The 18,148-nt window shown below is 34.1% G+C and overlaps 3 protein-coding genes across 3 annotated transcripts in view; 1 reads left to right on the forward strand and 2 right to left on the reverse strand.

Annotated features, from left to right (window-relative positions):
- Window positions 1–1,816, reverse strand: part of LOC141398853 (protein kinase C and casein kinase II substrate protein 3-like) — a 44,330-nt gene extending 42,514 nt beyond the window's left edge. Inside the window, exon 1 of the mRNA XM_073976569.1 lies at window positions 1,485–1,816. Within this exon, the coding sequence (XP_073832670.1) occupies window positions 1,485–1,702 (218 nt within the window). The 5' untranslated portion in view covers window positions 1,703–1,816. The remainder of the gene's footprint in view (window positions 1–1,484) is intronic.
- Window positions 1,817–2,594: 778 nt separating this feature from the next.
- ArgRS (arginine--tRNA ligase-like protein) lies at window positions 2,595–18,148 on the forward strand. Its single transcript, XM_073976571.1, has 7 exons — window positions 2,595–2,920; window positions 3,001–4,127; window positions 15,241–15,405; window positions 15,464–15,601; window positions 15,668–16,062; window positions 16,124–16,453; window positions 16,882–18,148. Exons 3-7 carry the CDS (start codon window positions 15,364–15,366, stop codon window positions 18,029–18,031), a joined length of 2,055 nt encoding a protein of 684 aa, XP_073832672.1. The 5' UTR covers window positions 2,595–2,920; window positions 3,001–4,127; window positions 15,241–15,363; the 3' UTR covers window positions 18,032–18,148.
- On the reverse strand, window positions 13,749–14,976 carry LOC141398859 (uncharacterized). Its single transcript, XM_073976574.1, has 3 exons — window positions 14,905–14,976; window positions 14,781–14,847; window positions 13,749–14,706 (listed from the first exon to the last, which is right to left on the reverse strand). The coding sequence occupies exons 2-3, from the start codon at window positions 14,836–14,838 to the stop codon at window positions 14,327–14,329; spliced, it is 438 nt and encodes a 145-aa protein (XP_073832675.1). The 5' UTR covers window positions 14,839–14,847; window positions 14,905–14,976; the 3' UTR covers window positions 13,749–14,326.

The following is an 18,148-nucleotide window of genomic DNA, read 5'->3' on the forward strand; positions in this document are numbered from 1 at the left end:
GGACCGTGAAGCCTTCTATTGTAATATATCAGTAGAAGCGGAAAAATCAGCATCGGTCGGAAATATGCGAGGTGTGTATAACGCCATTAAACAGCTTGGAGGCAAGAACACACGCACTCCACAAAGGAGCAATTATCTTGCTGGAGAGAATTTTTCAACCCCCCCCCGCCCCAATGCCGGAAACATTGCAAACTCCCTCCTGGACCTGGCCTGAAGGCCGGCACCCTCCAAGAAGACATATTTCTACTGCAGCCCCTACATACTCGGTGGTGTTGAGTGCGTTATCGAAACTAAAAAGTTCAAAATCCCCTGGCCCGGACAATATCCCGGCTGAGCTCTTAAAATATGGTGGTGAACCTGTTGCTGAAGCACTTACTCCTATAATAAGAGAACATTGGGAGCAAGAGACCATACCAGAAAGCTGGAAGGAAGGCATCGTAGTTACCATACCGAAAAAGAGTGATCTTAGGATATGCAATAATTGACGAGGCATAACTCTACAAAACGTGATAAATAAACTTTTGTCAACCATCATTCTTCAGCGAATATCCCCAGTAGTAGAAACCATCCTTCGTAAAGAGCAAGCAGGATTTAGACCGCGGAGATCATGCGTGGACAATATAAACACTGTTCGAATCCTAATAGAGCAGTCTATTGAATATAACAGCAGTCTCTACCTCCTGTTTGTGGACTTTGAACGCGCGTTTGATACTGTGTCCCGACCTGCTTTGTGGGATGCGCTAAATATAAAAGGGATTCCTCAGAAAATTATACGCCTGATACGTGACCTATACAATGGTGCAAAATGCAGAGTTCACTACAAAGAACAAGAGAGTGAACCCTTTGAGACCTTTTCTAGCGTTAAACTGGGCTGTGTCTTATCCCCCACATTATTTTTACTTCTCCTGGATTGCGCGCTGCAGGAAACAAATAAAGAGGCGTCATATGGTATCCGCTGGAACATAAATGAGCTGCTCTATGACATCGATTACGCTGACGATATCTGCCTGTTTGCGCACCGTTTTGAAGATATAGAGAAAAAATTACGCGCACTCTCAAATAACGCCAACAAAGAAAACCAAGCTAATGCGAATTGCTACTAACAACACCACAGCACTAACCTATGGAGAACAGACTATCGAGGATGTCGCAGTCTTCTCCTATCTGGGAAGTACTATTTGCAAAGAAGGTGGATCCAATGAAGATATAACGGACCGTATTAAAAAAGCCCGCAATGCGTTTCACTCCTTGCACAGAATTTGGCGGTCAAACAACATCTCAACCAAAACGAAACTCAAAATCTTCGACTGCAGTGTAAAATCGGTGCTATTGTATGGCTGCTCCACCTGGAGCTCCACCCAAAATTCCAGAAAGAGACTGCAAACATTTCATAATAAATGCTTAAATCAGAACCTGCGCATATTCTGGCCAAATTGGGTAACAAATACCCAGCTACTTACCGCAAGCCCATCGATAACACTTACCTGGGTACCTTGGTTAGATCTAAGACAGCGTGCAAATTGAATAGCACTTCCTTAAAGAACTCCAGTCGAGTCTTCTCCATTGCTTGGCACTTTTCGAACACAGATGTCATATCTTCTATATACACGGAATTGTATTTTATTATCTCAGCAATAGCCTGTTCATATTTTTCTCGACACTTCTGAACCTGATCTTTAGTCTTTTGAACTCGGTCGTGCATTTTTTCACCTAAAATAGAAGAAATTTATGTGATTGAAAGTAAATATTTGAATAATTTGTCTTTCGAGTTGAGCTGTAAATATTGCTGTAAGTAAAAATTAGATAAGGACCGAGCTTTTTTAATATTCAATAGGATATTGGATCTATAAAAAGTATTTCCCTTTTACCGAAAAAAAGAGTCCGAAATGTGAAAATACACTTCGCCCCGTATGGCAAAATTTCAATAATTTTTAAAATACCTTAAATCGGTTAACTCTATTTGAGGTATACAAAAAAAAAAACTATAATTAGTTCCTTCCTATGATTCAAAGGCCTTTCAGATCAGATTCGGTGATAAAACTAGATAGCATTAACTGAAAAGAGAATTGTCCTACAGTTTCACAGAGTTCACAGTTTGACAGAGAAGTTTTCTTTTTCGGAAATTTTGAAAATTGGTAAATTATACTACCAACTTTTCTATAAGTAGTATCGTGTTATATTGGGAACGCCGGTATCATATCATTTAACTACATACATATTTCCAATAATTGTCAAAACTGATAAAAGCCGTCAATTTATGCGGCATATCTTATAAGAATTCTAAAATATAATGTGAACCTATACAAAAATAAAAATTTCGGGTAGTTTATCCGTATGGAAAAGTGACATATTACATACACATTACATGAATCGTGGACCTATACTTTCTATGTTATATACAAATGATCCAAGATATCAGAAAAACCTGCTCCTTTGGAATAATTCATAAGCGACATGATGATGCATGAAACGGATCGCCTCATTTTATTTGGGCGCACACAATGTGTGTAGACCTTAACACGTTTGACGTCATACGCTATGCTATACGCGACGTCAAACATTAAGACGTACCTAGTGGCAACACTGTTATTGTCATCACTGACACTTTTGCGTTCACTAATACATACGTGTATGGGAATGTCAAATTGGACTCGAGCATCACAGTGATCATTATTAAAAAACCGGCAAGCGAAGAAGACGTAGAGAAAAGGAAATTGCAATTAAGACCCTCGTGCTGATTAAATATATCCCAAGAGGAATACAAAAGTTGAAGTCGATTTCCTGATCTTATTGAACAAGGCAAATAAATTTACAGTCAAATAAAAGACTTTCATTGTGATCAGTGATAAATCTGAACGTGACCTTAGCAACAAACCAAATTTCTATTTAAATTTTTTTCTCCGCATTTTTTTTATGCATGGTAAGACATTTGCAAGAAAACAGGTGTTTCTTGAATGTGAAATAAAATGATTTTCTTTAATTTTTTTTCCAACTGTGTAGTGACCTTCAAATACATATTTATGCTTGCACAGTGCCTACAATAAATTTATTGGATTTGCGGAATTATTAATGAACGAAATTGAAGAAAGAGTGCCAAAACGACCTTACAATCAATTTTGGAATGTTGATGCAGATTTCAGTGTTCAAGTGCAACGCACCAAATCCTTCCCAGCATTAAATCATACTCCTCAACATAACCATGCAAACAATTTATGCGGTGATGTATTAATGAAATTAAAATGTAGTGATTTGTGGGAATTTAGAATATTATAATGTGGAAATTTTAGACATCATAAAATTATTACAAAATAGTACTGTTCCACTTAATTTTTGCCATTTCCATAAAAATTAACCTGCTGCAAATAATGGTGCATAAACGATATATTTACATATTGATAAATATGTAATACATATGTATACATAATTTTTTTGACTTATTGAATTTTTGCTTTCTCTAAATTTCTTGCTTTCTGTACATAACGGTACTTAGTTGACCTTCATGTACATGCATAATTAGACATACATATTTTTTTTAAGTTTCTTTTTGTAAACAACATCCCGTTAGGAATTTAAGAATAGTTTAGTGTATTTGTAAAAGAAGATGAGTGTCAAATATTAGAATACAACCCAGCAAACATTTTTAGATCTGACCCAAATATAATATTTTAATGGGTAATTTTTCGAGTGCTAGATTATTGAGCTCAATCATCAGGCTATTTTAATAGACTTTTTGGTTAGTGCCATTGCACAAAATTGGGTTTTTGTTATAAACAAAAAAATATTTTGACATTTAGCCTTTTTCTTAGTTTTTCCTTTTTTCTATTTTTTATGTTTAATTAATTTAATAATTAACGCAAATATGCAATTAATTTTTCATTTTTAATTTCAATTATTTTTCTTAAATATTATTATGAATTATGTACAATAAAATGAATTTTGTTATGAATATGAAATGCTAAACTGACTTCGCATTTAAAAGGAATGTTGGGTAACCAAGGCTTTTAGGATTTGAAGGTCACATTAAGGGACATTGTAAATTAAAGGTACATACAATGTCATAGGCGACAGGGTGGGACAAGTGTACCTCGGTATGACATTAGACCTCGTCATACCACAAATGGTCACAGGTAAGATACAACAATGACTCACAATTGACCTTGTGCAATATAATTCAAAATCAACTCTACTTTTTAATAAACGTTTGGTTTCAGTGGCATGGAATGTTTATTTTAATATGTTCGCGCGCTGAAGAATAACGGGTTGAGAACTTACCTCCTGGATGAGCTAGCCAGGCAAATTTGTTATCTCACCATGCCCAAACCGACCTCGTACATTTTTCATACATTTTTATTCGATTTTATGCTTTGAATTTATTCAGCGGATAGCCGGCGCGTAACATGCATTGCATTGTCAACGTCTATATTGTGTCGTCTTGATGTTTTTCCCTAAATAGAACAATAGGAAACCTTAATTCCCTAACGGCAAACGGCCAAAAAATTCACTCTTTTTTCACATTACATTTTTGTGGCACTGTCACGTCATCTCGTAAATGCTTTATATGTCGTAGACAAAAAGAGAGAGGGGGCCTTTAAATTATTGAGAGTTATAGCACGGTTACACTACAGCTTTTTGCCGGGTTAACCCACTTCATGAGGATTTATTGCTTAATCTGGTCAAATCTGACCAGATTTGCCATACAAAAATTAAATCCTCTCAAGACTGGGTTTATTTTAAATCCGGCACAAATCCACCAAAAATACAGAGTTGTATTCGGTATTTGTGCAAAAAAATCCAACTGTACTCAAAAAGTACCAAAAGTTGCAACTGTCTTTGCAACAGAGTTAGTCGTGTTTTGCACGTTTACGATTGGTCGCATGAGATTTTATGGAGTTAATAAATCTAAAGTTATTTGAAAATCATAAAATTATTTATTTTTTTACATTAGACACTTTTTTAACAAAAAGTACGCTTGATACCATGATACTGAAATGTATCTCCGTGTGTAAACTATACCAATATTAGCAAAGAGGGGACGATATCTCATACGAGAAATTGTAAAAGTGTAAAACACGACTTTATTAGTTATTTTGTATGTATACGTAAACAAACATCAGCTGACAGTTTATATCTTCGAAAAGCTAAGTGTAACCAGCAAAGATTAACCCACTGGATCTATTAAACCCAGTGGGTTAACCTTCAATAGTGTAACCGGGGTATTATGTGTCGTCGAAGTTTCCATACTTACCCATCCCACTTAGCCATCCAAACATCCACCATCCACACGAAGAAGAGAAAAATTATAAAATTATTTCTTCATCTGGCGGGCTTACAGCCGATTTTGGAGCATATTTCTCCGTATTAAAGTTTTTCATCCCTGCGTATGGGCATGGGCATGGGCAGCCTGGCGTAATACTGGGCGTACCTTTTCCTCATAACCCAATACGGTATGTCATACGACAGTGCCGCCTTTCTCCTACTACAATTATGTATGTGAATTAATTCACAAGCTTTTAATATATTCTCTTCCATTTCAATAAGTTCTTCTTTAGTTCTTCTACTTCTTTTTCGTTGATTTGGTACTTCAATGACTATAATGGCAGCACCATTATACACAAAGTCTAGATAAATAAGTCCTCTATTCAGAGCATTAACTCGTATTGAGAGTTTGTCCTCCGAATAGAAAAGTTCTAGGGGTCGATTATGGATAGCAAGCCAACTCCAGTTGCGTTGCCCACAGTAAATTTAGTAACAGAATTTTCTATTTCCGCATTAAAATTTATACTTTTTAACAATTAACCCTCTCTCGCACATATGCAACATTGTCTTTATGGGCGTCTAAGTACCGTTATTTTACATATTCTGCTTTGAAACTTTCCCAAAAGTATACACAGGAGGCTGTTTAACCTTGTAACAACAACAAAAATATGGGTTGTGTTTCGATCAACATAGCTACGGTGCATTATTCAATGTGAAGTCTAGCACTCCAGTGAAAATTAAAAATCGTTGTGTACAGTCCAAATTATTCAAATCTTTTCTAACAGCCTGTTTTTGTAAAAATGCTTGCCTGTCACACGAACCATTCGTACTAAAACGTATACGTTCAAAATTTGGTTCTTGTAAAATTTTACGAACCATTCGTTTTTACCTGAAAGCTTTCGTCTATTTCATAAAAGCTTTTATATTTCAGGGTTTCCATGATACTTATTTTGTGAATTTTGCATAGGCATCTGCACGTAAAATGTGTTACTTGATGGCAACCCCGATAAACAGATGGAAAAACAAAAAATAAGAAAAAAATGTAATCAAATTTGTCGAAAAATAATTGTGATAATATGAAGAAACGGATGTACATATACGCCTGTGCTTCTATGGAAATAAATAAAATTGCATTCCCTTCCAGTTTTCGTGTGGTTTGTGCCATTTATTACTTAAATTATTTAATTTTCATTCAAAACTATGGGTCTTTTCCATTCGTTTATTTTTGACGTATTCGTTCGTCAGATTTTGTTGCGAAAACCAAAAAAATTACGAAAATAATAAGCTATCATTTGTTTGTCACACGAATGCAAACATCAACCGCTATGAAAACCAAATTGTGCCTTCGTTCATGAAATCGACGAACGAATGGGCAAAAACTTTTTACAAAAACACGCTGTAAATCAAAATATATGAGCATCATGTTAAATTTTAGTTTTAATTCTTTAAAAGTAAGACCAAAAGAATACTTAGTTTACATTTGCAACTTTTTCGTGATTTCGCTGGCTTTTCGTGATTTCGCGCGAAATCCAGCAAAATTTTTCATGATTTGGCATACAAAAATGAAATCATCTCAATTCGTGATTTCAGCGAAATCAACATCGAAATCACAGTACACATGATATACAACCTTGCTTTTGTCTAGAAAAGTACCAAAAGTTGCAACACATTTTACGTATCACAATAAACAAGGTAGATGTGCGAATTGCTGAAAAAATGTTATGTTTGGTTTACATTCGGCGTCTTTTCGTGATTTCGAAGGCGTTTCGTGATTTCGCGCGGAATCATGCAAAATTTATCATGATTTCGCATACAAAAATGAAATCATCTTATTTCGTGATTTCAGCGAAATCAACATCGAAATCACAGTACACATGATATACAACCTTGCTTTTGCCTAAAAAAGTAGCAAAAGTTGCAACACTTTTCACGTATCACAATAAACAAGGTAGATGTGCGAATTGCTGGAACAAAATATGTTAATACCAAAATTTGTAAACAACGTGAAAAAATATTAAATTACATTGTTACAATGCTATTTTTCATTGTGTTCACGTACTTTTTTTAATGGTAATGTTAGAAAATAGACCGAATTGTCAAAAAATACGGGAACGAAAAAATGACGGAAATTGCAAAAACTCCAGGAAAAATGCCAAAATCAGCGTATTAGCCATCGTATTCAGATGCCAAAAAACATGCTGCTAGTTTTTACTTGGCCGAATTTTTATAGCAGAGAACAGGAGAAGAGGCTTTTATTCAAAATCAAGTGCAAGTCTTGCTAGATTTCGGAGTACTGGAACGCATTTCTAGCGCTAAACGGGGAAAATACTGCAAGTAGTAATATTTTGCAGTTTCTGAACACAACTTTTATGTATCGAAATTTATTATTATAATGTCTCAACGATAAAATCATTTTTTAGTTTTAAATTTCTTAGTATTATAAACAATTAATACGATATATAGATAATTTTACGATCATTTTCGAAATAAGGCAGTAAAGTTCTATATTGTCGTAAAATTTTGATGATTAATTCAATTTACAACAAATTTTTTCGAAAATTCATGTTCGATCAGCTGCGCATTTGCATCTACCTTGATTATTGTGATATGCTCGAAATCAACAAAAAAATAAGTGTAAACACCGGGGTGTATTTCAGGATTTCGTGAAATCCAGTGGATTTTAGAGCGCAAGTGTAAACTTGGCATTAGTATCAAAATTTGTAAACAAAGTGAAAAAATACTAAATTACTTTGTTACAATGCTATTTTTCATTGTGTCCCGTACTTTTTTAATGGTAATGTTGGAAAAAAGAGCGAATTGTCAAAAATAGCTTCCCCATACAAATTTCTAAAAAAAATACTGGAACTGGAAAAATGGCGGAAATTGCAAAAACTCCACTAAAAATGTCAAAATCAACGTATCAGCTATCGTATTTATATAAGAGTAGTGCAAGTCTTGCTAGATTTCTTAGTACGGTAACGCATTTTTAGCACTAAACGGGAAAACTGCTGCAAGTGTAATATTTTGCAAGTTCTGAACACAACTTTTATTTATCAAAATTTATTATTATGATGTCTCAACGATAAAATCATTTTTTATATTTTCATTTGTTAGTGCTATACACAATTATTACGATATATAGATAAGTTTACGATAATTTTCGAAATAAAGTTGTAAAGTTCTATATCGTCGTATATTTTTGATGACTAATTCAATTTACAACAACTTGTTTTGAAAATTCATGTTCGATCAGCTGCGCCTATGCATCTACCTTGATTAGTGTGATATGTTTGAAATCAACAAAAAAATAAGTGTAAACACCGGGGTGTATTTCAGGATTTCGTGAAATCCAGTGGATTTTAGAGCGCAAGTGTAAACTTGACATAAGAGTTCAGTCTTATCGGGCTATAAAGTCTTTTTATTGTCAATGAAAAATAAATAAAAATTACTTATTTCATTACTATCCAACGTTTCGTTGGGTTTTTTCCCAACTTCTTCAGGGATAAGTTTTTATTGATAAGTAATTTCTCGGCAGTTTTTCATTTAAATATTAATAATTGCTGTTAATAATAAAAAATAACACAAGCAATTAATTGCAATAAAGCAATAAATGTAAAAATAATCCAAAATTAAGTTAAAATATCACAGAGTTCCTTATTACTAGTAGTCACAGATGTTTAAACACGACTAATGCTAGGTTTACAACATCTACGAAATCCACTCGATTTCGACTGTCAACTCCATTGCTTAAACGTCAAGTGAAATCGAATGGATTTCAGATGAGTTTTCATTTGACGTATACGCAAAGTAATTGAAAGTTGAAATCGAGTGAATTTCGTAAATGAAAACCAAGCTTAACATATTGCCAAAGTATTTTAGCACATTTTTTAGTGTTGGGCAATGTCGTTCGTTGAGCTGATCGATATTTTTCGTTCCGTTCACCAAAAAGATCCGGGTCGTTCACTTCGTTCGTTGGCTCTTTTTCGTTCATAAACCATTTCAGTCTATCATTTTCTTGTGAATATGGTTCGTTCTCTGTATGTCCGTGTTTATACTTTCAAACTGGAAAGGCAAATTTTCTTCCCAATTTCTTTTAAAATTTCCTTGCAGATTAGACTCGCAAATAATATTTATGTCAATTTTCTGATTCTTCGTCACACTAATTTTCTCGTTTGATCATTAAAAAGGCAATACTAAGGCGATATCGCTTATAGAAATTAAATTAAAGTTCATTAAAAATTAAATAAATACATACAGTCAACCAAAAAAGTCTACATACACCCTATAAATCACGGGTTTTAAGGGTAACACTATGTTTACATTTACGAAATCCACTCGATTTCAACTGTCAATTCCATTGCTCAAACGTCAAATGAAATCCAATCGATTTCAGATGAGTTTTCATTTGACGTATACACAAAGAAATTGACAGATGAAATCGAGTGGATTTCGTAAATGTAAACATAGGTAAGGAAGCATTTTTATGAAAATCCAAGTACATAGTTCTATCTTATTGGTCTGTTCCTTTACTTTTGAAAGTGATAAAACCGGCAAAAGTAGTATAAGTTGTAAACTGCACTCATACAAATTGTATGGTGTCTGAAGTAAAGGAACGCTTTTCGAGTAAAAAGTGGTAAAACTTGAAGATTCTTGCACGTAAAGGAACAGAGCTTATATCTCTAATAAACAATAGATCCGTTCCAGCTCTTTTTTAATGGTAAAATGTGCAAAAGAGAGAACCGTCAAAAATGAGTTCAACGTACGCATTTTTCCAAAATGTACGGGAACGGAAAAATGGCAGAAACGCCAAAAAAACTGGAACAAATGTCAAAGTCGGCGTGTCAGCCAATCGGAAGCCGGCAAGCATGTTGCACATTTTAGCTCGCTCAAATTTGTCGTGTAAAAAGTTTCTAAAGAGAGAGCCATTCAGCGCCATTTTTGTTCAAAGAGAAGTAAAAAGTAAAAACTTTATAGTTCTGGAACGAAGCTAATATTACATACAACAAAAATAAGGTCTGTACGATAACCCAAAAGTTTGTACCAAGGCGAATTTAACAAGGTGATCCAATAGCTGACGTTAGGTTGTAGTCTTCATTTGCTGCCAATTTTTTTTTGCGCGAAATATCCACAAAAGTTAATAGAAAACGTTAAAATATTATTCGCGAAGCTTAAACAAAGATGTTGTACACAAATATTTTTTATAGAAGTGAAATATTTGTTATTTATTTTTGATTAAAAATATGTTTTGACAGCAAATGAAGACATCAGTTGGTATTATTGTATCACCTTCTTTCTTACACCATGGTTTGTACAAATTTGCACAAACTTTTACAAAATGCTGTTCGATAACAAACTTGTAGGAAGGAAAATTTTTCTTGTAAGAACTTGCAAGTTTGATCAGCTGATTTAAATACGAATGTTTTGTGGCGGACTTCTTGACAAAAACATAAAAATACGTTTTTGTTATTAAAATGAATAGAAATAAAAAAGGGAAACATTTTTAAATAAATTATGGAAAACGATAATGTAAATAAAATAAATTATTTTGTAGTTTGTGGTGACTACTTTTTTATTTTATTATTTATTTATTTAATCTTTTCCGCCAACTTCTTCTTCAAATCACTTGACTTCTTGCAAGTTTTTGCAAATTGCTGTTCCAGCCAAGATCACCCATATACGTTAACGTATGTGAGAATAACAATCAGTCGTCGCTGAGCAGCCGACAAGTAAACATGTGCATGGATATACGCATAATTTTAGTGAGAACACTGAACAAAACCGCACACACCCGTCACATGTTTATTGGTCACAGGCCTAGCAACCACTAAATGTGGATACAAATTTTCTTGTGATTCTCTCACTACTTCACTCTCTTTTTTATTTTGAGCATCAATGCTGTTCGATAACAATCTGCAAATTTTTAGCTTCGAGAGAGTAAAGTTGGTGGAGAGACGTTACTGAGAACTTGCAAGTACTTTTCACTTTCGAAGTTATCGTACAGACCTATATATTCCATAATACGAATAACGGTAAATTCTATAAAAATTAAAAACAATAATAGGGAAAAGTTGTACATCAATGGTGAGCAAAATAGGAAAAGAGAAAATTTAAGGGAGAATTAATATTTAATTTTTCTTGTTGTTTCATTACATATTTAAACATTTTAAGCACTAATATTACCTAAAATCGTGCTACAAATGAATTATTAAAGAATTATTATAAAAAATACTTAAACGCCCAAGTGTTGTTGAAGTAATTAAATTAAGAGTATTTTACAGAAACCACCAGTGGACGGCCGTGCACACCATTGGCGTATATCCATGCACATGTTTACTTGTCGGCTGCTCAGCGACGACTGATTGTTATTCTCACATACGTTAACGTATATGGGTGATCTTGGCTGACATACACCCAATGAAATATTAATGGTCTGTTCCTTTACTTCAGAAAATGGTAAAACCGGCAAAAGTAGCAAAAGTTGTAAACTGCTCCCATATCAATTGTATTGTGCCTGAAGTAAAGGAACGCTTTTCGAGTAAAAAGTGGTAAAACTTGAAGATTCTTGAACGTAAAGGAACAGAGCTTAAGATTACCGTAAAATTTATGGAATAAGCAATACAAATTTTACATTTTATTGTTTTGTGTTGTTTTTGATTATTGTTGACCTGTTGAATATTACTTTTGTTTGGCTGAAGGTCATTAAAAAGATTGTTGTTTTATTTTGGTTGATTAAATTTTATTTCCAATATTTCAATTGTCTTTGACAATCATCCTCAGGGATCTATTATTAAAAACACAATTTTATTATTACAAATTATAAAATACAAATGTAACACAGAATATTTTATTTACATTTATTTATGGAAAAAAAAAATATAAAACAACAATCTTTTTAATGACCTTCAGCCAAACTATCGCCAAACAAATTTTATTCTTTTATCTAATGTCTCTGGTTGTCTATGATATATTTTAGACAAAATAGGAACATATTTGTGTTTTAATTGCCGTTATTTAATGTCAGACTTCGCGTATAGCTCGTTAAGGCGGAACCTTGGAGATTTCTTTTAGTTTTTCAGTCTAGTAGTTTATGAAACCCCAGAAAATACAGTGGGACTAATAATTTTGGGATCCAAGAGCGCTATGAAGTTTTTCTTGTGGATAATATATGCTCCTGAGTTTCGCTAAATATACGAATTCCTGAGGCTTCTCATAAATTTTATAGTTTTCACAACATTCCAAGGGGCAAATTACATGCAGAAGCCTTAGAATTACCTTGTTTTATTTACCTACGCATAATTATGTTAACAAGAAAAAAAAACTAATTTGTTCATGGTAAGACGGAGGTAGAGCGAAAGATATAATGGGGACAATGGAGATGCTGAAGGTGGTGACGTAATTGATGAAACCTATGAAGATGATGCAGACGATGAAATGGTGTATATGCCGACTGCAAATCAGATGTGACTGCTGTATTTTCCTTCTCCTCAATATTACTGCATTCCTCCGGACTGATGGTCATATTTGATAATGGTATTTTCAACGTATCCATTCGCTTTTTGGGGACACTTTCTTCGGGACCCGAATAGATGGTTGGATGCAGACACCAACGAGTGCCTGCCACTGACTCCGCAACTCCATGTTGGATGTTTCTGACACTGTTTCGGAATCACCCACTGCCATATTGCGATAGCGTATTTTTGAAGTAAACAATGCTTTTACGAAGTTGTAGAACATATGCATTACAGCGAATGCACATGACATTCGGTAACCTGATATTGCCTAAAAAACATCTTCACCACCAATTATTGCAAAGGAATCACATACCGTTAGTACCACTTTTGTAATTATATTTGTTGTCGCATTGTATTTTGTGATCAACATTTTTACCCATCAAAGTTTTCGACTCACTGTAAAGTCATCTTAAAGGAATGCACGAGCAACAACCTTATGATAGGATGATTACAACTCATCATTCGCATTAAAATGCTGCTTAATATTGTTGTTATGTTTTCGTTGAAACCCAAGATTCAGCCGATAGAAGCCCAAATTGCTGCAGTTTCAGCGATAAGTTGTAAGACTTTTTCGATGATAACACTTTCAACTCGTTCTCATTAAAAGGAGGATTTATTTTCTAACATCCTTGAAAAGTACTATCACGGCGTGTTAACGTTCAGAGCCGAACCCATAACTTCCGAAGGCTGCGCGAAAAAATGTTTGTCATGGAAGCCATACAGTTTGAACGGAAAAAAGCTCATCACTGTAAAAAGCACATTGCACAGCCGACATATCGGATGAGCTGCTACCAAAAGCGAAAACATGGTGCTAGTTGTGTGGGTTAGAATCTTTGGCTTTCCTTTTTCACTTGCAAAAAATCTTAGATCATTAAGCTCGACTCCAAATAGAAATTAATTAAAATCCAACGTTCGAACTGTATCTTAGACTCACTGTGCGAGCATTCCCATCATGAACTAGGAAAACGATCACTACAAATCTTTACTATATAAAATGCGTTTTTATTGAAAAAATCACACATAGTTTTTTATGATTATAGTTATAAATCTAATATCTATATGTAAAATGCTTATGGTACAAAAAGCATAAATACATCTATATTGTGGTTTTATATAATGTATACGATTCTTTTCCAAAATAAAAATTAAATTCAAATATTTAAAGCTTATAATTATTTTTCAATTACGTATTTTGCTATATGAGCTGAATTCAAAATAAAATCTTCAAGTTTTTCACTTTTTTTGCTTTGATGGCAAAAGGAAAGCATTGAAAACGTATTTTGTACAATACCTATTTGCACCATTGTATTAAACAAATATCGACCGAAAGGTTTATCACCTTTTATTAGCCAAATACGAAAATAAATAAAAATATTCTCTTGATACCGAAACGTTTATCACCCTTTGTAAGCGAAATAAGAAAATCAATACAATTAATTTTCTTAATAACAAATCGATTTTTGCCAAGAAATATTATTTTTTTTTTTAAACTATTGCACATTACAAACTAAGAGAAAAATAAGGGATCAAAACAGTACAGATTTTTTCGTGTGGGTTTCTTATGGAACACCCCTTAATACCAAGCCTCTTTCCCTTATAGCTTCGGCCACGGCATCCTCATAGACCTCATAATACAATGGCCTTACTCTTGGCCTTCTAGCGGGTGGTGGTATTATTATGGCATTATTCGATGCATCATTATCGTCGTCGTTGTCATTAACATCATCATCATTATCATCAATTCTTCTCCTACGCCTACTTATCAAACCGTGCTGTTGAATGGCTGCATTTATCGCCTCATCATAATTGCTTTCAAAAATTCGACTAGCTACACGTTCCTGACGGTCTGCTTCAATGCGTCGATTAATAAAATTATCACATTCACATTCAAAAATTGCATTATGTTGCCACAATATTAGCTGTTCATTTGTCATTTCAACTACAGCAAGCGAAAAAAATAAACAATAGAATGCAATTAAAGGAGGAATACATTATTGTAAAAAGAATACTTACAATTCGAGTTTGGCAGCAGGGCAAACAAAAAATCCATATTCATATCAAAATTTTGCATAATTTTATTCTATATATACATAATATATAATATACATAAATTAAAAATTAATAATTTCATAAATACCCCACACAATTTCAATTTGTTTAAAAAAAATCTTTTTTACTATTGTATTGTTATTGTTTTTTCGTGTGTAGTAAAAACAAAAAGTAGGGATTTGTAACAAAGTTTTTGTGGCAAAAGCTGTAGGGTTCTGTCAGTGACAGTTTTTGATAATGGTCTACGGAAATTGATTTAATAATTACTTATTTTATGTGGTAATTATTATTTTTTGTTGTACAATACAATGTTTACATATATCTATTTAGTATATTAAATTTAATCAACGGATTTTATGTGTCTTCTCCCTCATCTATTCAAGTTTTCTCTGTGTAGTATTGTTTTCACATGTTATCATTTCAGTGTACATTTTGACCCGGGCAAATAATCAGAAGAAGCATCTGACAAATTTACTTTGTAGCTTTACATGTGGCAGAAGATTTTTGGATTTCGCTTGGAAAAATAGCTATATATTTGTGAAATAATATGGCGAGTTTGAAAAGGGAAATAGATAACTTACAAGAGTTGGTATGTTGGACACAAAGTGAAATAAGAACTTCTCATAATTATAAAATTATTTCTGTAGGAACGACTCACTGCTGAATTGCAAGCCCAAATTGAAGAGACGAAGAAAGGTGTGGGCTTGGAGGAAGATGACGAGGAGCTAACAAAATTACAATTGGAAAATAGCAAGCTTAAGCATCGTTTGGCGATATTAAATAATGTATGTCTTATTTCATATTAAATTTGAAGATATTTTAAAACATAAACTTTGAAATGTAACTCACAGGCCATTGAAGTAGAGAAGGGTAATAGTGGTAATGCTACCACTTCATCAACAGCAACCGCTAAACAATTCACACCCGCCGAAATACCTGCCGAAATCAATACAATGGTTTCTATTAGTGATCACCTGTTGGATTTGTTTACAAATGCCATTGCAAAGGCCTTCCCTCAGCTGGCCGGTACACCAGCTATAATATCAATGGTAAATTCAAATGCCGCTAAGTTTGGTGATTATCAATGTAATAGCGCCATGTCATTGGCCAAGACACTTAAGGCTAGTGGAATAAATAAACCACCCCGTGATATTGCCAATGAAATATTGAAGCAATGCCAATCATCACCTTTAGTTGAAAAGTTAGAAGTAGCCGGTGCTGGATTCATCAATGTGTTCTTAAAGAAGTAAGTTTTTGGAGATTGGAGTTACGTTTGTTTGTAAATATTGATGATCGTTATGTTTCAGATCTTATGCTGTTGATGCTTTGACAAATATGTTAAAATCTGGTGTCAACCCACCTAAGGCGAAAAAGCAACGTGTTCTTGTGGATTTCTCATCGCCCAATATTGCCAAGCAAATGCACGTGGGTCATTTGAGATCTACAATCATTGGTGAATCTATTTCTCGTTTGCTGGAATTCATGGGTCATGATGTGTTGCGTGTCAATCATGTCGGTGATTGGGGTACGCAATTTGGTATGTTGATTGCTCATTTAGAGGATCGTTTCCCCAATTTCCTCAATGAAAGTCCTCCCATTGGTGACTTGCAGGCCTTTTATAAGGAATCGAAGAAGAGGTATGTGGAAATTCGAGTATCATAATAAATGAGAATCAGTTTATATAGATCAATGATATGACTCAGAGGAGCATCATACTGAATAAATTGGTTATTTGAGAAAAAAGACAAACGTTTTGTCCGGTTGAAAAAAACATATCGGACATGCGAAGTTTCACGTGGCCTAAATACTTGGGATATTTAGGCAACCTTACACTGAAGGGTATAATTAAGATGAATTGGAACTGCATATCATTTCACCACCGCGGTGTCGCCTAACCTATACACCTATTTATCATTTATCTTTGTAAAAAACATAATTATTTAACAATTCAACTGATCTTGTTTCTATAGCCGGTGTAACCTTCAAAAATTTTACAATACGGAATAGACTATAACTTATGAAATATTTGAGTTGCCCTTTAATAAGTCCTTTTACTATCTTTTAGGTTTGATGAAGATGAAGAGTTCAAGAAGCGTGCCTATAACCGTGTAGTTCAACTACAAAGTGGTGAACCCAACTCCACAAAAGCCTGGAATTTAATATGTGATGTATCACGTAGTGAATTCCAAAAGATCTATGATCGTTTGGACATTTCCCTTACCGAAAAAGGTGAATCTTTCTATCAATCGCGAATGATTGAAGTGGTTAAGTTTTTGGAATCCAAAAACCTTTTGGAATTGGATGAAGGTCGTAAGATTATGTGGCCCACTGCTGATAAGAGCGGTATCCCTTTAACTGTTGTCAAATCTGATGGTGGCTTCACATACGATACCTCCGACATGGCTGCTATCCGCTATCGCATTGAAGAAGAAAAACGTGATTGGCTAATTTATGTTGTTGATGCTGGACAAAATACTCATTTGAAAAATATTTACCTAGCTGCTGAAAGGTGTGGAATTTTAAATCCCGAGAAACATAAGGCTGAACATGTTCAGTTTGGTGTTGTCTTGGGTGAAGATGGTAAAAAGTTCAAGACACGTTCCGGTGAAACAGTTAAACTGTCTGATCTACTAGATGAAGGTTTAAAACGTTCATTGGACAAGCTAATCGAAAAGGAACGTGATAAGGTTTTGACACCCGAAGAATTGAAGGCGGCCCAGGAATCGGTTGCCTATGGTTGTATTAAATATGCTGACTTGAGTCATAATCGCACCAATGAATATGTATTCTCTTTTGACAAAATGTTGGAAGATCGTGGTAATACTGCCGTCTATCTCCTTTATGCATTTACCCGTATTTGTTCCATATCACGCAACAGTGGAGAAGATTTCTCCGATTTGGCGAAGGTGCTCGAATCGACTAAAATTGAATTGGAACATGAAAAAGAATGGAAATTGGCCAAGACTTTACTTAAATTCCCTGATGTGTTGGTAAAAATTTCCAAGGATCTTTTATTGCACGTTTTGTGTGAATATTGCTATGAAGTTTCGACGGTGTTTTCGGAATTCTATGACAATTGTTATTGTATAGAAAAGAATAAGGAAGGACAAATTGTTAAGGTAAATCGTAGCCGTATTTTACTGTGTGAAGCCACAGCTGCTGTTCTGAGGAAATGTTTCTATATTTTGGGATTAAAACCAGTGGCTAAGATCTGAAATTGTTTTTTGGTTTGTTAAAACGACAAGCGAGCGATGGCGTAAACACTACTCACAGAATTTTTTAAAATATTCTTAAATATTGAATATTTAAGAATATAACTAACTACAATAAAA

This window comes from Musca autumnalis, unplaced genomic scaffold, assembly GCF_047663935.1.
Source record: "Musca autumnalis isolate F117 unplaced genomic scaffold, ASM4766393v1 scaffold_3, whole genome shotgun sequence".
Lineage (NCBI taxonomy): Eukaryota > Metazoa > Arthropoda > Insecta > Diptera > Muscidae > Musca > Musca autumnalis.